The sequence below is a fragment of the Onychomys torridus genome, chromosome 3 (assembly GCF_903995425.1).
Source record: "Onychomys torridus chromosome 3, mOncTor1.1, whole genome shotgun sequence".
In the NCBI taxonomy this organism is placed as follows: domain Eukaryota; kingdom Metazoa; phylum Chordata; class Mammalia; order Rodentia; family Cricetidae; genus Onychomys; species Onychomys torridus.
In genome coordinates, this window is record NC_050445.1 from 28,920,448 (window position 1) to 28,942,337 (window position 21,890).

The 21,890-nt window shown below is 37.3% G+C and overlaps 1 protein-coding gene and 1 gene segment (V, D, J or C); both read right to left on the reverse strand.

Annotated features, from left to right (window-relative positions):
• LOC118579709 overlaps positions 1 to 21,890 on the reverse strand; it is a 506,004-nt gene that overhangs the window by 126,433 nt on the left and 357,681 nt on the right.
• Positions 165 to 3,414, reverse strand: LOC118579715 (anionic trypsin-2-like). Of its 2 annotated transcripts, none has more exons than XM_036181285.1 (5): positions 3,377 to 3,414; positions 2,248 to 2,403; positions 1,081 to 1,334; positions 583 to 719; positions 165 to 314 (listed from the first exon to the last, which is right to left on the reverse strand). In XM_036181285.1, exons 1-5 carry the CDS (start codon positions 3,412 to 3,414, stop codon positions 165 to 167), a joined length of 735 nt encoding a protein of 244 aa, XP_036037178.1. The 2 variants fall into 2 exon arrangements, with proteins under 2 accessions (XP_036037178.1, XP_036037177.1); XM_036181284.1 differs by having other exon boundaries at positions 2,248 to 2,398; positions 3,366 to 3,414.

Consider the following 21,890-nt stretch of genomic DNA (forward strand, 5'->3'; position numbering starts at 1 on the left):
CAACATGTTCAGAGGTGTAGGATGCTCTCCACTTTTCAAGGATAAAGAAGGATGACCTCAACTGGGTATGAATTTCTCACAAGAGGATAAAGAGATCAGACCAAGACACAAAAAGTAGGGAATTCACTTTATTGACTTAGTGACTTCAGAGGGATTAAGGATTTTTAGTTATGAGCAATGGTGTTCGCAATCCAGTCCACATAGTTGCAGACCCTGGTGTACACACCAGGGTTGTCCTTCAGGGCACAGCCATAGCCCCAGGAGACAATGCCCTGGAGCTCTCCATTGCAGACCACAGGGCCACCAGAGTCACCCTGGGAGGGAGGAACACAGTGATTAAGGAAGGGGCATGCATAAGAAGGACCGCGTTTTTCTGACCCGGAGATGCCGTTCTAGCCTCCCTGTGTCTCCATTTGTTATCCTACCCTCTATTCTCACTAAAGTATTGAGATGACACCCAGAATAGACCACTGCACTTTCCCACGGAACCACTATAGGAAACATCATGACCCATACACCTGGGCATTCCACTCCCACTCCTGGGAAAAGAAGGTATTTATATGAGAAGGGAGCCAATTATACCTGGCACGAATCTTTGCCTCCCTCAAGGAAGCCAGCACAGACCATGTTATTAGTGATCCTTCCAGGGTAGGAGGTTTCACAGTCAATCTGAGGCAGCAGTGGGGCATCCAGGCACTGGAGTAGGTCTGGGTGGTTCACTATGAGGAAAGGAAAAAAAAGAAATGTGATTCTGACCAGTCTATGGATCAACACCCCAGTGTTGTCCACTAGGTGAGCCTTGGAGCACTCTTTAAGATACTAAGACCCAGTAAGAACTTTGATTCTAAAATAGTCATTATTGATGTCCTTCTTGGAAGTAATAATAGCAATTCTGAATCTACTCTGTTTGCATTCTGGGAACCATATCATTCAGTGCATAAATTTATCTTCTACCCACCATGGAACGCTGTGTGCACTGGGTGGTGGCAAGGTGTCCTTGCCAATTATAAGCTGATGACTTAAGTTTAGAAACTAATTTAGCTCTGGAAAGCTGTAGAGAAAGTAGATGAAGTGACTTACCACCAAAGCTCAAGGTATTGCCCCAGCCAGAGATGAGGCACTGGGTGCCAGCAGGTGCACAGTAGGTGGGCAGAGCTACAGTGGCCACTCGGGCATTGAGGGTCACAGGGGAAGAGAGCTTGATCAGCATGATGTCATTTTCCAGCGTTTTCACATCAAAGTCGGGGTGCTTGATGATCTTGGAAACAGTGACAAAATGCTCATTGCCCTCAAGGATGTTGATGTTGTGCTCTCCCAACCTCACTTGGATGCGGCTGTTGGAAAGAGAGCCATGCTAGACACTTCCTCTCCATTACCTCAGATAGTCCAGAGTTATTAAACTCTTTCTGCTGACTAAGTTTGGAATGGGCAGGAGGCCTAGTTTAACATCACAGATGTAGCGGACATGGGGTGTGCAAGTACCACTGGGAGACCCGATTCCTTTCTACTTCAAAGACAGGTAATGTGACTGAGGTAAAGGACTGCAGCTGGAGACTACTCATCAACCTACTGCTCCCCTTTGGAGGCAAGCCAGCTCCTGTATCTTCATTCTGCCTCTATGCCTTTACAAAGTATAAACTACACTAAATCCTCTGCCTGGCCTACAGAGGAAGTTCTAGGACAGTCAGGGCTGCACAGAGAAAGCCTATTTCATAGAAAACAAACAAACAAATGAAAATAGCTTTGTCCATCCAGTTGTGCCATCTTAAATCTTGCTATGAATTTTAGCTTTCTGGGTTTCTATCTGAATTAGAATCTAGTAAGACACCCTCTGATATAGAAACTGACACTCATTTTTCTCAATATAGTGAAATGAATTAAAATAGGAAGTTTAAAAAGGCTTACAGATTGTCCACACTCTCAAAAACTCTGTGTTTATCTCTGTGTTACAGGACTCAGTGTAACTATGTGGAAGTCTTTGTGTGACTTCACGTTGGTTCCTTCAGCCCTAAAATCAACTTTCCTTGCTTTTCTTATCCATACCCTTGATTTACTTTGGATGTTTCTGCAGTGTGAAAGCCTTTCCATCCTGTATCCTTATTCTCTCCAAACTCAGGAAAGAAGTTGCAGTCAACAATCTCTTCTCTGACTTTTCCCATGGCCTAAAAACCTCAGCTGATGCCTGATCTAATCCCATCCCCTTGGAAACACCAAGTGTGTTCTGAAAAGCCAGCACCCATCACTTACTTCTTATAGCAGTGAGCTGCAGACACCACCCACTGATCATTGGTGAGGGAACCTCCACAGAAGTGGTAGCCAGAGTTCAGGGACACCTGGTAAGGAACAGAATCCTTCTGGCAGGTGTATCCTCCAACGATCTTATCATCAAAAGGGACAGCAACTTGAGCAGAGAGAAGAGAGAAGACAATTCATCGGGGTGCTGGAAACTGAAGCCCTCAGTCCTGTGCCAGCCTTAAACTAATTAGGTATCCTTATCCAGTACAAGAACCAAAGACAAAAATGTAACAGTGGCCATATAGTGGGTTGTGGTTTTCCATAATACAGAGCACCATAAGACAGTAGAAAGGTACTCTGAAGGTGACAGTATTCTGATGGGGAACAAGGGACAGGACAATGATGCTCTCAGCATGCAGGAACAGGGCACAGGGATGGCTGTCTGATCCACTACTTGCTTTGATCTCGTTTATCATTCATTGACACCCTGTGGCTAACAGAGTTTGAGGGGATTAGCGTAGTTGGAACTATCTTGGAAAATATCCTGGGTTTGTAGAGCTCAATGTACTCACATGTTTTTACAGCTCAAATCTGTATATTAAAGTCAAAATGGAGAGCAGTCCTTATGTAAGATACAGGAGGGAATGTTATTGCCCAAGATCATTTATTTTTAACCTGGATTGCATGTTTAGGTCATATACGTGTATATATACATATATATCAGAAATATCATTTCTAACACAAAGCGACTGTTCCAGAAACATATGGTTAGAATTTCAAGACATTAATTCCCAGTATAATGGGGTTTTGAACATTTCAAATTGGAAGTATTTGTCTGTAAAAACAGCCATGGCTGAGACAGCCCCAAGCTCTTCGGCCCAAGCCGGAGGCCTACTGGTTCATTTCATGGAACCTCCACATCCCTTCAATTTCTAGCCTCTTTGATCACATAATAAATGACAGTAGAATGGGTAGGAAAGGTCAAGCATACAGAGAAGCCAGAAAGTTTAGAAACAGAGCTCTGTGGGGAAAATAGAGTATACTGGAGTGCAGATTGGGTAAAATAGCAGCTTTAATGGTGGGGTTCAGGGCCTCTAGGAGAAGGAAGAGCAGGACCTGGGTTAAGGTGTGGAACTCAGGAGCAACTCCCACAAGGGCCAGAAAAAGGAGTGCACTCATGTAGCAGAAGGTAGTGAGCATGTGGGGAGAGCCTGCATTCATACCCTGATGGAGGGGGGAGGAAGTACTGAGGGGAGGACCTACTGCTCCTATACAAGCACACCTGTGGCTTTCTCCTTCCCAGGTCTTACTTTATCTCTGCTCTATTTGTCCACTCTGTGGGTGGGTGAGGAACATGTGATAAGGAAACTTTTCTTCTTGGTGTAGAGAGAGCAGCTGATTCTTGAAAGGATGCTGGGTTGTAAAAACAATAGAAATGTAGACCTTCTCTGCAGCTGGCCCTTCTTAGGATGATATAAAGAGGTTAGGTGGTAGAGAATGGTCATGGGCCAAGATATACCCTGACTTCAACGGAATCTTATTTTATTTATTTTAAGGAAGCCCTGGTATTGGTAGATAGGTGAATATTCAGGGACCTAGAATCCCATGAGAAGAAAAAATTCTATCTGGATTTAATAACTGTGAGCGGATAATTCTCATTTCTAGAATAATTCATCATATAGAAAGGTCATATCTAAGGACTTTGGTAATCAGAATTAGAGTATGAGGCAACATGACGAAGGGAGAATTAGACATGCTCTGTACTGGGGGTGTTCACCTGACTCTCCTTTCTAATGGGGCTTATATACAGCAAGTTCTTTGAAATATGAGGGATGGAGTTTAAATAGGAGCTTTCTTGGATGTGTTCCAGAGATAGACCAATACTGCATTCTCCTTTCCTCTCTGTCATAAGCTCTGACTCTTATTGTTCATGCTTTTATGGAATCAGTTCCAGCATCTTCATGGGTGTATCAGCAATCTGCATTAAAGATTAATACTTCTCTATCTTTTAGATGCAGGCAGTTTGAGATAGAAGTTCCTATTTCATATTAGCTCTGTGGAAGTTCTTGAACAATGGTCAGTCTGATTTCTGCCAGATAATTGCCTTCAGTAGAGAGATTACTACTTTGACCAGGAGTCATGAACAGGAATCAATTTTAAAAATTAGGAGGATTCTGATATTCTATATACTTTTTTCAATGACAGAATTATAATAGACTTAGAGTAAACATTCCTGTAGAAGTTCGATGAATAAGTCCTAACAAAACCACTAAGGCCCAGCCTTGAAATTTATTAATACCTAACTTACCCAGAAGAAGTATACTAAAAAATGATATGTGAGATTATACGTAATTTTAGCATATAATTTGAGGAACCGTGTTATAGGATCTAGTCACTTTGCTATTAGTTTGTTGTCAGTATTATTAAGGGACAAGAGCAAGGAAAGTTCATGACTGAATTTTCCAAACTGTAGAAAACAAATGTTCTAGAGTTGCTGAGCAGAGTGGAAAAATCTGAGTTGAGAATCTTGTGATTGTTTTTGACAAGCAAGCATGGAAGATGATGAAGGAAGAGGGAACCAGAATGCACCTGAAAACCACTGTATGAGGCCTGTTAAATAGCTTCGGTGCCCAACCTTGGCATGACTGGTTCGGCTACACAACAGAGTTGGTACTCAGAGTTCTTACCTCTGAACTCTGAACATCATTAAGTGGTTCATGGAGTCCTGCTTCAGTGGAGTACTATTCTGTTTCTAAAATGCCTCACAGTTCTTCAAGATGTTTTACACAAGAGTCATGCATTACATTTCTTATGCATGGAGCCTCACTTACCTTTTAAAAAGTGTTTTATGGTGAAGTATGAACAAAGGAATTGTCTCTAATTAATAAGGAGGGTACATTGACTCACATGGATTCATTTATTTGCAAGAAACTATCTAAAATTGGCATATGATTTCAAGGCTCCAAGAAGCTATGAATACTCTTGTGAGGTACCAAATTTGTCACAAGTGGCATGTAGAGGGCTACTGCCAAGCACACTGGAGGTCCCTAGGAGATGAATTAAACATCTGGTTCCTCCTGCCACGTTTTCCCTTCACAGAGTGTGAACACAAAATTAATATTTACCTGGCACTGTGTCTCAGAGCCTTACTTTACCATAACCCCTCACCTACCTGTGCCATGTCTAATGCATGTATCATAATGCTCAGAGCCATCAAACAGAGTATTATGATAATATGGTTAGCTTGGATAGTAACAAATTTCTCCGTATTGTAGTTAATATGTTGCTGTTCTACTTTCTTGCTTGAAGTATTTATAAGACTAGTGCATTAAAGGAAAAGTCAGATATTTGTTACAATATTTTCACATTCCAGTATATACTAGCTAGGTGGCCCACAAGGGGATTTTCCCTAATACATATGAAAAATCATTTTAGCCAGAGGGAAGTTAACATTGATTGCTTTCACAATAACCCTATCTGTAAAGCGATATTGAAGGGCATGGCACAGCACTGTTCTGTAGCTAAAGCTTGAAGTTAACCATTTAATATTTTGTGCTATTTATCACCTGAGATCAATTTTCTCCATGCTATCAGGAATCATAGGCTAAGAAGAATACTGTAGATCATGACTATTACCTATTACCTCATACTCTAGACTGAGGTGAGTAGAGTAGATTCACCAAACCAGTTGTTTATACTCCATTTGAAAGTCTGTGCTATTCCTGATACTACTTATCCTAACACAAATTCCTTTGTGTCTTTCTCTCAAACATCCTTCTAGTCCCAACTCAGTGCTTGGCATGTCAAATGATTACATTTCAATTTTGAAAATAGTGGTTAATTTCTCTGTGTGTATTTCACACTCTAGATTATAGTTTTTATGAACACCTCATATTTATTCTACCATTCTATATTTCTAGATGATCAAGTGGGCTTTACAGAGTGGGATTAAGGTTTTAAGTTTATGCAACAACTAGTGTAAAATCGAGCACAGTAATCACACTCTAGACTGGTAAACTCTGACCAGAGCCATCTGGTGGCCTTGCTCTAGTACCATACTTGCACCCAACTCAGGAAAGAGGCAGATAACGGATTCTATCAGCAAATGTTCAGATATGAAGAATCTACATCTCTGAAGAGAACTGACTTCTTCATAGCTGCTTGGGAAAGAAATGTAGAGATGATACCTGAACCCCTTCCTCTGAACACTGAGTTTGTATCCCATTAGTTGCTTCAGAACGGAGTGTTTCTGCTTTCCCTGTAGTTGAGTAAACAGATTAAGAATACATTTTCTCTCTATGCCCACAGATAAGTATAGTCTTCAAGGAAAATTCTCTTTGCAACAAATAATGATCACTACAGAAAACCACAAAAATCAATCAAAATGCAGAGCTGTGAAGCCCAGTCACAGTGGATATATCTACAAAACAGTCTTGCACCTAAGGCTCAGAGAACATTGCAGAAGTGAGGAAGGAAAACTCTACAAGCCAAAACATGAGGGAATTTTGTTGTGTATTTTTTTCCTCTAGTAATGTCAGTAGCTATGCCCATGATGTCCTACCACCATGATTGCCCAGAGGTGAACTGAACAAGGGCTACACCAGTAGACATGCCATAGTAGATAGAAAGAAAACAAAACCATGAGGACTCAAACCCACACTAAGAACTATAAGCATGCAAAGGAAAGCTAACAGTGGAAGAAGTCGTCTTCCCTAAGAAAGAGCACACTAATTGGTAGACCAGTGCCAAATGGCAAGCCCTGAAAACATACATACAAGTAAGATTGTACAGACCAATCAGAATATACTCAGGAATATATATATGTATGTATATAGCCACATATAACAATGAAAAAAGAGACAATGAATTTAAAGGAGAAATGGGAAGGAGAAATGCTGTAGTTATATTATAATCTCAAAAATAATTAAAAGCAAATAATCTTTCCCTTATTCTTGAGAGAATTTTATAGATTTATTAAAAAAGAAATATGATCACATTTAACCACATTTGTCCTTTATTCCTCAAAGCCTGTCTCTCCCCAACCTTTATGCCTTCTTTTTTGATAAATCACTAAGTCCAACTAGTGCTGTCCATTATGCTCAATGAATAGAAACAAGAAAGTAAAGAGTAAAATTATTGCTTTTTTGCAGGTGATATAATGTTATACCTATCAAACACTGAAAGACCTCAGCAGTAATTTCATGGACATAATAAACAGCACCAAGAAGCATGATAAAATCAATATGCAAATATCAGTAGCCTTTTCATAAAGCAATAAATAAACTTGATGAGAAAGGAGTCAGGATAAGAGCCTCATATACAATAACATCAACAAAAACTAGTTATCTCTATCCATGAAGGTAAAAAAAAAAATCTATAATAAAAACGATAGAATATTAAAGAAAGTAATCTTAGATGTATTACCAAAGTTGATTGGCACAGTCAATTTAATCTCCATCACAATTCTAAAGCTATCCTTCAAAGAACTAGATGAAACAAAACTAAAATACATACCAACCTGAATGGTCAAAGTAATCCTGAGTAGAAAGAAAAAAGCAGGTAACATTACAGTACCCATCCAAGTCATGATACACAGTCATTATTTAAAAAAAAAACAAAACACCCTAGTACCAACAAAACCTAGATATGTAGATAAATTTAATAGACTAGAAGACTTATAAATAAACCCACATAGCTACAGCTACCTGATCATTACAAAGGTGCCCAAAACACAATCTTTAGAAAAGATAACTTCCTCCAGAAATAGTGCTGGGAAAAGTATACCTAAAAGGAACAGAAAAATCAGAAATTCCCAAAGCTCAGACATCTGCTGCTAGATAATGTCCTCTAGACATGACAAGGAAAATGCACCCATGTAATGTCAACCACATTGTTGCCTGAGAAAAATCAGCATTATGACAACATCAGTTGACATGCCAACATAGGTTGGTGAAATTCCATATAGTCCAATATCTGGATGAAGAACTACAAGCAGTCAATGGCTATGGAGAGACAAATAAGCGGTTTCCTACATGGACAAGGTTCTCCCTAATTTTTCTAGTTCCAAATGGTCAGCCAAGGACACAAGTACATATGAGTAATGCTAAATTGACTTGATAGGTTGCTTATACATGTTTTCATATATACCAGCAAACACATATACATACATACATACATACATACATATATATGTACATATATAATTTAAAAAGAGATCATGGATTTCTAAGTGATGGAGTTGGGGGGAGGAAGGAGGGAGTGATGATACATAAAGTTTTCAAAAATAAAAGGAGAAGAATATACACAAAGAAAAGAATAAATGTAGATCTGCATCTCTCACCCATGACAAAATTTAAAAATAGTTCAAAGACATTAACTTAAAACTTTGAAACTTCTAGATGAAAACATAGAGAAAGCACATTGGTACATAGGCATCCACATGGACTATCAGCAGTATTTTGATATTTTGATTCCAGTGATTATTAGATTCAAATAACCAAGGAATTAAAAGCAAGAACAGCTAAATGGAACTACATGAAATTAAACGTTTCTGCACAACAAGGTAAATGCTTGAAAAGGACTAGCCTTTGGGATGAGAGAAAAAAAAAAACTACATATCTTAGAGAAGATTAACATGTAAGAGTGATTAAATAAATCTAAAAAAATTCACTACAACCCAAATCATCAAATTAAGTGTGTACATTGAAGAGAACTCCTTAAATGATGGAAGTGCAAATGACCAATAAACACATGAAAAACCTCAGCATCCTTAGCCATAAATAAAATACAAATAAATGATTCACTAGAATTCTCTGTTACCTCAGTCAGATTGGTTGTCATCAGTAACTAAATAAAAAATTCTAACCCCTGGTAAGGATTATAGGGGCTATCATTAAGCACTGGTGCTGAGAGAGTACAAACTAGTACAGCCATTATGGAAATCAATACAGATATTTCTCAAAATAAAAAATAGATGTACCATGCAATCCTATGATATTAATAATAGGTATATGCCTAATTAAAGCATAGTCAGCAGACATTGATGTGCTGGAATACCTAATGCTTACTATGATAGTATTCACAATAGCCAAGGTTGTAATCAATGGATGAATAAAGGGAATGTGGTGTATTTACACACCAAAGTGTTACTCATTCATAAAAAAATGTAATTATATCATTTGCAGGAAAATTAGTCAAACTGGAAATTATCATATTCCAAAATTATACCAGACTCACAAAAACAAATACTCCAATTCTCTCTCATATACAGAGTCTAGATATTTACAAAATGACTTAAATTACAATAGGGTCTATTCTGAGGAAGGGTTAACAACAGAATTGGGAACAGGGAAAAACTAGAGAAAGACCCCACAAAGTATACATGAATAGAAATATCATCACTAAAACTATTATTAGAACAGTTAATATACGGTAACAAGGAAAAAGGAAATGCTCATGTCAGATATTGCTACAGTGAGAAATTTATATGCTAATACAATGAAAGAGAAACCATGATTGTGTGTGTGTGTGTGTGTGTGTGTGTGTGTGTGTGTGTGTGAGAGAGAGAGAGAGAGAGAGAGAGAGAGAGAGAGAGAGAGAGAGAGAGAGAGAGAGATCGATCATGGGGATAGAGAGAAACCCGGTGCTAGAGAAGTTTCCAAGAATCCCTAGCCTGGGCTACTAGCAACAGTGGAGAGGGTGCCTGAACTGAACTGGCTTACCCCAGAGATCAGACCGGTGAATACCCATAACTGTCAAAACAGAACTTTTCTTCAGTGACTGATGGAAGCATATGTAGAGATTCACAGCCAGAGCTCCACGAGTCCTGTCAAAGAGAGAGAAGAGGGATTCGAGGGATTCTATGAGCAAGTGCATTAGGATCATGATGGGGAAACATGCAGGGACGACCAAACCAAACTAGAGGGAACTCATGAAAGTTGGTTCAGTGGCTGTGGAGTCCACACGTGACTGGACTAGGCCCTTCGCAGGTGGGCACTTGTGTAGCTTGATCTGCTTGGGAGGCCCCCTGGCGGTAGGATCAGCATCCATCTGTGATGCATGAGCCATGAGCGGGCTTTGTGGAGACCACTACCTATGATGGGACACCTCCTGTGCAGCCTTGAGGCAGGGGGAAGGGCTTGGACTTGCCTCTGTTGAATGTGCCTCTCCATGAGAGGCCTTGCCTTTTTGTGGGTGGGAGTAGAGGGTGGGTTGGGAGGGGAGGCAGGAGTAGGGAAAAGGGGGATCTTGGGTGTGTAAAATGAATGAAATTTTTTCTTAATAAAAGAATAAATTTATATGCTAATTATTAAGAAAAGTATTTTATTATTTTATGTGTATGGGTATTTTGTTTGCATGTATACATGTACCTGTGTGTACAAGGTGCTTCCCTGGATTCATGGAGGCCAGAAGAAGGTGCTGGAGCCCCTGGAACTGGAGTTGCAGATGGTTTTAAGCTACCATGTGAGTGCTGGGAATGGAATTTGGGTCTTCTGGAAGAACAGCCAGTGCTCTTAATTGGTGAGATATCCCTCCAGTCTCCACCCAAAATGATATTATTTATTTTTTATATATCTCAATTCTACCACATGTAGGTCACACATTAGTACTGCAAACACCTCAATAAATAAATAAATAAATAGATAGATAGATAGATAGATAGATAGATAGATGATGAATAAATAAATAAATAAATAAATAGGTAGAGCAAGCAAGCAAGCAATGAAATAACTCTAAATATGTACATCCCAATTATGTAATACAAGGAAAAGGAAAAGTAGGATTCATCAAAAATTAACTAACCTGGAGTAACGGCATCCAGTAAAAATTAAGTTAGATGAAATCCCAGGCAGAGAACTCAGAAAAATGATTAAAATGCTTATAAGTAATTTCAAAGAAGCCAAGAAGAAAATAAGCCTCTCAATAGGAATATGAACAGCTGAATAGAGAGAGGAAAGTGATTTAAGATAATAAAGGCAGAACTGAAAAAAATGATAGAAATATTGAAGAAAATCAAACCTGAAATTCTGGAAAGGGAAAAAAAGCATAATGAAATACAATGTTCCATGGAAAGTCTCACTGACAGAATCGATCAAGGAGAGAACAGCATAGCTGGGCTTAAAGACAAAGTAGAGGAGCTAGAAAAATCCAACAAGGAAAAAAGTAAAAGAAGGAGAAATCTGGAATCTCCTATGATTCGATAGGAAAGGATCAAATGTAGAGGTTATTGGACATAGAATATCTATCTAAAGGCATTGGGGGTAGGTTGAGGGGGGAATGCTGAAGGGGCGGGAGGAGGAAAGAGAGGGATTTGTGATTGGTATGTAAAATGAATAAGAAGTTTCTAATTAAAAAAAAAAGTAAAATACCAAAAAAATTTTTTTCAGAAGATTCACAATATTTCTCAGAGTTAAGCAAATACACTGTTGTATACAGGAGGCCTATAGTTCATAAAATAAATAAAATGGGGAGAGAATCTTGACTCATCATATTATAATGAAACACTAGATAAATAGGAAACAGAAAGTGTGTTAAAGGTAGCAAAACAGAAACACCAAATCACATACAAAGGCAGGCCCATCAGACTAGCAGTAGACTTCCCAATTAAAACTTTCAAAGAAAAGATATATTTTAAGTCTTGAAAGGAAAATTTGGCATCCCAGACTACCACAGCCAGATGATTTATTTATTATAATTGATCCTAGGAGCCCCTAGTGGTTCTAACCTTCCTAATGCTGTGACACTTTAACACAGTTCCTCATGTTGTGGTGACTCTAACCATAAAATTATTTTCATTGGTACTTCATAACTGCAATTTTGCTTCTGTTATTAATTGTAATGCAAATATCTTTGATGATAGAGGTTTTCAAGGGGAGTTTTGACCTACAGATTGAGAACCACTGCCCTAGAAGATGTAGATGTAAGGGATAGAAATATAGCTCCATGATGTAATCATCAACAGCTTGAGGAATTCCCATAATCCTCTGAAACAAGCTAAGAATAAACAAATGGTTGGTCAAATCAAGGAAGAGTTAAAATCCAGAAATAACTAAAAAACACACATCAGAGGACAGTTGCACACCAACAGTCTGGCTAGTACCTGCCTCTGATTTAAGCATCTCTCCTAGCATGAATTGATTCATTTGTTCTGGGGAGTCCACATTTAGGTCCCATAAATGTTAACACAACTAACAGAAAAAAAAAACAATCAATCAACAAACAAACAAACAAATTAACTAACACAGAATGAAAATAAGGATTTTGTGTCAAAGGACATAAATGACAGTTTATAGCTTATTCTAGAGCCAGCTATGAGTGACCATGGATTAGATAACAGATTCAATTAGCCAAATTCCATCTTCTTTCTTTCTTTTTTTTTTTTTGGTTTTTTGAGACAGGGTTTCTCTGTGTAGCTTTGTGCCTGTCCTGGAACTCACATTGGAGACCAGGCTGGCCTTGAACTCACAGAGATCCGCCTGGCTCTGCCTCCTGAGTGCTGGGATTAAAGGCGTGTGCCACCACCACCCTGCCAAATTCCATCTTCTAACGTGGTAACTATTTCTTGATTTTTTTTTTTCAGTAAAAGATCAAAGAAAGCCATAAGTTAAGACACTTTTCAAATATGTTGCTGGAACTTCAGTATTGTAGGTTATAGTTAAACCTGGAAACCTCAGCTATAATCCTTAGATGCTCTGATGACATACTTAACTTCTGAGTTGTTGGAAGCAAGTAGACTGCTTAGTTAGTACATTTCAAAAGGTTTACTCATTGTCACAAGGTGGGCAAGGAATAACTGTTAAAAGCCTGTCCAAACCCATAACTTGTGCTCTGTTTCACAATCTTGGGAAGCCAGCTGAGGGGAAGTAGGTAGATACACAATTGTTACTCTTAATCAAATACTTAGCCTTGCTTAATAAATACTTTTTAGAAATTCCCTTTGAGAGCAACCTTGCTAATTTTTTGTTTATTTGGAAACAAAGTCTCTAACAGTCCCTTAGTATACTCATATTTAAAATTCTCCTGCCTCAGCTCCTGGGTACTAATGCTGGGTTTACAGCTATGTCCCCATGCCTGTCTAATTTTCTATTGGTTTAGTTTATCTAACTTCAGAAGAATGTGTAAAGTTTTTTTATGTGAGGAAATCTACCACTGCTTGACAAATTTTCACTTTACTTAAGTTATATTTGCTTAACAAATATTTACTGAATTCCTGGTGTATTTCTGGACTTCTATGCTTAAAGTGAACAAAATAGTGTCTTGTTTTCATTGAACTTATATATTCATATGTGACTGAAGTCAGAAAATAAATAAGTATAACTAATTCTATATATCATCTATCTGTCTATCTAACTGTACATACTTTGTTTTAAAAATAGGTGTTCTTAATGCAGGGTAAAACATCAACATTATGTGATTTTCAAGGTGTCTGGATAGGGAAATAGTCTTTGGGGAGACAATAGTATAATAAACACTTGTATAAGAAGTAACAGCCGGGCAGTAGTAGCACACTCTTTTAATCCTAGCACTGGGGAGGTAGAAGCAGGCGGATCTCGGTGAGTTCAAGGCCAGCTTGGTCTACAAAGCAAGTTCCAGGATAGTCAGGACTACACAGAGGAACGTTGTCTTTAAAAAAACAAACAAACGAACAAAAAAGAAGTAACTATGAAAAGGAAGGATAAAGAAGGCTTCCTTGTTCTATCCCGAGTATTTATTTAATAAACACACACACACACACACACACACACACACACACACACTCACTTTTCTATAAAATAATTTTGTAATCCAGCATGTGAATAATTACCCTTTCATTAGTTTTACTTCTAAAAACATGAAGATATGAACTATTGTGCTCAAATACAGTAAAATATATTCATAAATGTAAAAGTAACATTGGAATGCAATAATTTTATGAAGTATTACTAGGTTAACAGAACAAATTCCAAATAATTATATCATGTGATCTGATTTTATTGCAACTGGGTGATTTCAATATTTCTCAGTTTAATAATTTGGAATGCATGTAATTAAAATAACAAATAGAAAGAGAAGCAACTTTAAAATAAGTCAACTTCTCTAATGAAATATGGTTTCTAATGTTGAAAAAGGAACTGTTTGTATCAAGGTGCATTCTGCCAAACTGATGTTTAATGTGAGTGATCATCAAGCACACTTAACTGATAAGCCATCTCTCCAGCAACACTGTCACTTCTTATATGTTGATCCCAGACACCTTTCTACTCTTTGTTTTCTTCTGTATTTTCCCTTTTCCCAGGCTATCTTCCTTTTTATTGCTTAATTATAAAGTATTTCATTCTGTTTATGTGTAAACACTATGATTTCAAATAATTATCATAGTTACTTTATTTTCAAACACTGATGATGGAGTTGACATCCCCAGTTGAGTGTCTGGTTGTTGTTGCCTGTTGCTGGTGGTGGCTTCATCTCCTCTGAGGAACAGTGGTGATCTGAACACCAAGAGCAGTATTCCCATTAGGAATACCTCAGGAAAACAATCAGAACAAGATATACAACATAGCACGTAAATAAATAACAATGTAGAATCCAAAATTATATGAAAAAGGCAAGAATATAATAACTTTAAAAGTTTTCAGTGCCTCAATACCTAAATTCCATTCTATTCAAATGATTTAAATGTGGATGAAGACTTGAAATATTTCATTTTTTAAACTAGTGGTGAGCTCAAAGAAAATTAAAAAAGAAAAAATAATATGTGAAGTAAGATATTTGTTTCATAACCTTAGGTAGCAGGTTCAGCAAAGAAATTATGATCCAAATGTGGCTAAGATATTTTGGATAGTGACAACTTAAAAAATTTAATAGAAGCACTATGAAAAGAAACACCAACAATGAAGATGAATCAAGAAAGAAAACAAACAAACAATAAGGTTCTGAGCACAAGGATAAGGAAAACATCCATACATACAGAAATGAAGGACGTGAAAACAGAAATTATAACCATGTGATTCAGGAACTTGGGGCATGATCAAAAGACAAAATTTAGGATCCACAGGTGTACCTTGGCTTTTCAGATACTAACCAAAGTAAAAGATAACATATTTTGTAGAATTATAGCTAAAAATTTCCAAACCTATAAACAAATGGATATTCAACTAAAAAAAGGCATTACAAAATAAACATTCCTTTTACGTTCTAGCTGAAAATATTAAGAGTACAAATGAAAAAAAAAGAATATTTAACATAGTAATAAGGAATTTCTGAAATACAGAAACCTTATAATTATCTCTGGTCTCTTGGCAGAAACCCTAAAATCTAAAACAAAGTTAATAATGTTTTTCAAGAACTAATAGTAAATACCTGCCAACTAATAATATTGTGTCCAGCAAAGCTATCCTGATAAAACCTTGCAGGATAATCACAGACAAAATGGGTGATTCATGATTATGTCTCTATCTTTTCAGAAAATATTTAAGAAAATCTTTTTCAAAGATGAAGAAACTCACAAAAAGGAGATCTAAGGAAAAATAAAATTTACAGAAGGTATTGTTAGTTAATAAGTGAACAAATTAGTAACTTAATCAAACTCAACTCAACAAACAAGCAAACTTTTAAGATGAATTGGGGTAAAGGAACATATATTACAAGACTGGGACCATCCAGGGAGAAATACAACAAATTTGCAAGAATCATCAAATACTCAATAATAATAACCCATAGGGTAAATAGTCTTAACTATCCACTTCAAAAATGTAGAATGGCAATTTGTATCTGTATGGAAGGAACACACCTAACAGGAAAGACAATCAGAAACTAGAAGTGAAAGGATGGAAAAGTGCGTATCAAGTAGTGGACACAGGAAAAAAAAATCAGAAATAGTTACACATATACCTTTAAAGTAGACATCAATGAAAATTTTATCAAAATAGATATGTTACATCACTACATATTAATAAAATAAATAATATACCCCAAATATAAAACAATTGTAAAAATATATATTGGTGAAATTATTAAGGCCACTCCACGTAGTTAAAAGGGAGGTTTATTTTGTGGGGTACTTACAAATGAGGGGGTAGGTTACAGGGTCTGGCAAGGGTATAGCACAATCCGGCGTTGTTCTCTGGAGAACTCTGCTCGGTCTACCTCCAGCGTCCAGAGTCCGGGAACCAAGAGAGTGAGTACTTCCCGATCCTTCGTCTTCCGCTTCCTCCTCTGCCCCGCCTTGTGGGCGTGACCATTACCAAAGCCTCAGTGGGGGTTGGAACTTCCAGGCCAATGCTGGGATGGCTACCCACTACAAATATATGCACTTATCATTTGTAAATTCAATTTCATATGAAAGTATCTATTGTGTATAAAAGGACAAATAGGAGCAGATACAGTGATAGTGAGTGATTGCAGCATCCCATTCTTTTAATGCCTATGCCATTCCAGGAGAAATTTCATACACTTCAAAGATCAAGTGTTACACAGACTGATAGATGTAAGTGACATTTATGAACTTTCCACCCAAAGAACACACATTCTGTTCAACAACACCTGAAACTTTCTCCAAAATACATCACAACTTATGATATAACACTGATCTTCACAAAAAAAGTCTTCTATATTCTTTCAGAACAGAGTAAAATCAGAAAAAAATGAAAAAGAGATACAATATGAATACATAGAAATTTAATAAAGAATGTTTTGATGGCCAAATGGTCATTGATGAAATAATGGAGGGAATAGAAATATCCCTAGGAGCAAACGTTAAAATGAAATTCATCTGAACGATTTTTTTTTAAAAACAAAACAAATTTCTAAGAAGCAACTTTAAAGCTGTGTGAGCCAAAAGTAAAAAATTAAATTAAAATTGTGTATATGGATGCTTCATCTGTATACATATATGACCATCACATGTGTGTATGCAGTACCTGTAGATGTCAGAATCAGGTATCAGAACCCTTGGAACTGAAATTCAGGACAGTTGTGAGCTGCCATGTAGATGCTGGGAATTTGTCCTTATTCTCTGTGTCTGTGTCTGTTCACTTTAGTACCATTTGATTGGGAAAAAAATGATCAATTTGAGATCAAACAGTGTGAAGAATCAGAACCCTCTGAATATGGAAATACATTCCATGGAATAATAGATCATCGACATAGGAAGAGATGAAATCTGTTTTATTAAGAAATGATAGTGTGAAACAGGAAGATAGACTGACAACATACCCACCAGATAAACAAAAAAAACTCACACAAGCACACAAACCACAGTGTTCTAAAGCATCAGTGCATGTGAAGGCAGAAGAACACCTGCCAGAGCTTGTGTAAGACCAGAGGCTGGAGAGACTCTTCCTTCATGGATAGCATGTAGGAAGAGCTGCACACAAAATGAGAGGACAAGCCAGGAAGTTTCAGAAACAGGCAATATTGGCAAGGAGTATTATAATTGGCCATAACTTAGGGTTAACATTTAGAAAAATTCTTTTGCATACCATGATGGCATAGTTTTATCTGTATTATATAGAACATATATGTGTATATATAATACATTTTATACTTAAAATATAGTTATTGTATATCAGTTGATATTTGGGGCACAGACCTTTCTATGACCAGGAAACACAATAAGAATTAAAAGTAAAATGCTATTGGGTCTTTAAAACCCTCAAGTGATTGGCAGAGAAAACATAAATATCTCCTGAATAAAACTATGTTAGTCTAATATATAAAGAATTCACGAAGGTGATTCAAAAATATCTAGTCACATAATGCACAAGACAATAGGCCACCATGGTGAAAATCAGCAGATTCTGAAAGCCAGAATAACAGGCACAAAATGACATCATCATCTACTTCCTCTTCTTCCTCCTCCTCCTCCTCCTTCTCATCATTATCATAGAAAGTTCCAAATGGATGTTTAATATCTTTAAATAAATAAAACAATTAAAAAATATTAAAAGAGCAAGCATTTTTAAATGATCACTCATATTTCTAAACTATCCAAGTAGATTTCCTAGAAATTAAGATCAATTTACTTTAGAGGCAGCTGCAATTACAATTGTCAATTTGGAGTAGATGTGTGAATAAATAAAAAAATCAATGGTTCTAAACAATTTGATCAGAAATTGAAAATGTGTTATGTGTGCCCAATGGAATCTTATTCTGCTATAAAAATAATAAAATAATAACATTTTTTTTAAGAAAAGAAGAAGAAACTGACCAGGTTGAGGAAGAAAAAAGAAGAAAAGTAGGATTGAAAATATAAAAAGACTAAATAAAAATGTGAAAGAAAGTTGAACATAGACCATCTCTCCTGTGAGCAACTGAATTCATGGGACAGAGTGTTGGAGGCCAGAGGGCTTCCCTTCACCACTGCCTTTCAGAATCATATGTGAACTAGACTACAGTGATGATTCCAGAACAATGTGCACATTCATTCAGAAAACAGACCCATGTCTCTTCCTGTAATAAGGCATGTCTATGCTACTGCACATAGATCAAAGCAAAGGGACATGAATATCATGAACTCAGAAATATGCTCTTGAAATTAGATTGCTCCTTCTCGCTAGGTCTTTCTTTGTTATCTATTCGCAAGTTTTCAAATCAAATAACATTTGGATATAAACATTTGGATTAGCTTCTAAAAAAAAAAAAAACAGTAGCTCACAGATTATTCAGGGTATGACTGCATACCAAACTGTAGCTCCCTCCAACAAAATTCTTCAAGTGGCCTGGAGCCACCTCAAAATTCCCACACTGTCACTTCAATAATTGTAGAATGTTCAGAACATCCACCATTCTTAAAATAATGAAGAACTGGCCAGAATAACCCCAGCTCTATTTTCATCCCCCTAAAATCAGAATCTCCTCCAGCACCATAGCCTGACGTGTCATTTAGGGTATAAATCCTGCGGCGAGCTGTTTTCTAGGATCACTACGTTTGGTATAAGTGAGGCATGTACAGGTAAGGCCCCATCCATCCCAGGCTTCATACCTCAGATGAAATCCTCAGTCCACTGCCTCTCCATAAACACCAGACACTCAATATAACCTGTCTCTATGAGTGCTCTATATCAAAGGAGGCAGGCAAGTCCTAAAACAGCCCAGGTGGCAGACCAGAAGTGATCACAGAACACAGTGAATTGTCTTCTCTGTTTCCTTTTGTGAAAAGCAGCTGATAGAGGGACAAGACTCCTTACTTACTACAGTCTCTTTTCATTTGTTTTGTCTTTTTCATTCTTTTTCAACAACATTTATGCATTCCACATTTATGCATTCCAGACTGGAGTAATCCTCCTATACTCACAGCTTCCTTGGGGTATGGGCTGCAGGCTGTGCTACCACATCTTACAATAGATTCTTTCTATTTTTAAATACATGGACATACTATGTATGCCTGGAACTATGTAAATCAGGCTGGTATCAAACTCAAAGAAATCAGCTTGCTTCTGACAATAGACTCTTAAGACAGTCTGTGTCCAGTTGGCCTAAGCCCTAGCAGCAGGAACTTCTTCCATTAGAGACATTTTCACTATTTCACCACTAAACCACCACCTTAGCTTTGCACTTCATGTAACAAATGAACAAGAATAATCCAACTAAATGGAGCACATCTAAAGCAAGGATTGAGCAATGTGCCTCTTTCTTTATGGTGATAATAACGTACTGACAGTTATTAAATGAGATAATAAAATGTGAATCGGAACTCTTAGAATACTCCAAAGCTCACCAATAGAGCAGACTCCTGAAATCCTGTAAATTTTACATTGATCTGACATTTATGGGTCATGTTGGGTACCTAGAGTACATTATGGTCCTATTTAACAAGATCAGTCAACAAACATTAACATAGACCGACACTATACTCAATCATGTGAGATACAATATAGAAGAAGTAAGTTAAATATATTAATGAGATAAATAAACAGCGAGAGGTGATTTTGCCTTCGTTACTCAAATGTGTTAACAGAGCATTTGTAAGCATATTTCTGGGTGAATATCTGCTCTCAGTCTCTCATTTGTTCTTTAGTGAGTCCTAAAGATAATCTCTCCATTGTCATCTTCCCTTCATATCCATGGTGCCCACAGACAGATGAACAGGTGTCACTCAGAAGCTGTGGTTTTCACTCTGAGTACATTGGCAGGGCCCTCAGGCTCATCTGGGGAGAGCTGGGTGGAGGGAGGGGGGTTCTTGCTGAGATCTCTCACTTGCAGCCAGCGCTGTGTCTCCAGAACTGCAGAAATAGAAGCTGCTGTCTTCAGGCCTAGCATTGCTTACTGTCAAAGTTGAGAATGTTAGGTTTGGGCGGCTGATAGGAAACTTGTCCTTGGTGAATCCTTTCTCATATGTGGCTTCTGAGCCTTGATTTGCAGTTGCCATGAGCACCAAGCTCTGTCCCTGGAACTGTTGGTACCAGAACATCCTCGTAACTTGACTGTCAACCACACACTGGATTTTCAGCGAGGTTCCACTTTGACAGATGTTCTGTTTTGGCTTTTGGTTGACAAGGACACCGAACACAGAGCCTAGTTTAAGAGAGACAGAGATTCATGATGGCAAACAAGTTTCAAGTCAGACATGTCTAAAGGCAAAGATTTCTATTTTATCTACTCAGGTGTCACCCCACTCCCCAAATCAACTCTCCCTTTTACCAACAGTGTCTGAAAGAATCCTCTAATCTAAAACATCTTCTTCATCCTTGGGTTTGTATATTCTGCTTTGGGAGAAGAAAATGTCCCCACACCTCATCAGCATTATCATTGACCCCAGGCTCTGCTTAGGACAAAGCTCCTACCTTGGCCTAAGAGAAGTATCAGGAGAGTCCACATCCTTAAGCAATGATCTCTTTCCCGAGAAAAGACACTAAAATATCAAGCTCACACTCAACTTTCCTCTCCACAGTGTAATTACTTTCTTACTTATTCTGTTAATTTCATTTTGTGGAAAGCTGGCTTTTTGCTAAACATATAAAATTTAAAAAAATTACACTGCCCCCTAGAGGAACTATGTAGCTGTTCAGATAGGATGAGTCATTCATTTGAAAGGCATCCCAGAATGCACTTGCTACCTGTACAACATTTTTCTATCCATCATGATTGCGCTACTTTTTGAGTACACGAACACAAACAAGGTGCAACATTGGCTGTAACGAATTTAAACTCTCTGTTGTCCTCATCACGTTTTCCATTATTGAACTTATTTTTTTCTCTCCCAACATGCATGTAATACTAAGCTAACATCTATTGCTGAAGTCCAATTGTTCCAATAAGTGACATTTTCATTGTTTTCATTTTTTAGGTTCAGAAAGACATTAAGGTCCTTTTCTTTACCTGCCTTATTTATTAAATCAAAAGTTAGATGAAGGTATATATATATATATATATCATACATCATCCTTTAGTTCAATATTATCACAATCATTAATATTTAATAGTCTCTGGAAATTTGTAATAACATTTATTTTATTCCAATTTGGTTCAGTTTAGATTATGAACCAGGTCATTCTTCTCTAAAGTTTTATCACAGTGCTATGATTTGTCATTTTTATGGACCCAATTCCTTATATCATACAACTACTTACATAGTTTGTTTATGGGGAAAAATCAGAGATAGTTTTCTTTTCATTTTCTTGAATTATCTGTGTACTTATGAGTTATTTTTCAAAATTATAATTATTTATTTTAATTAT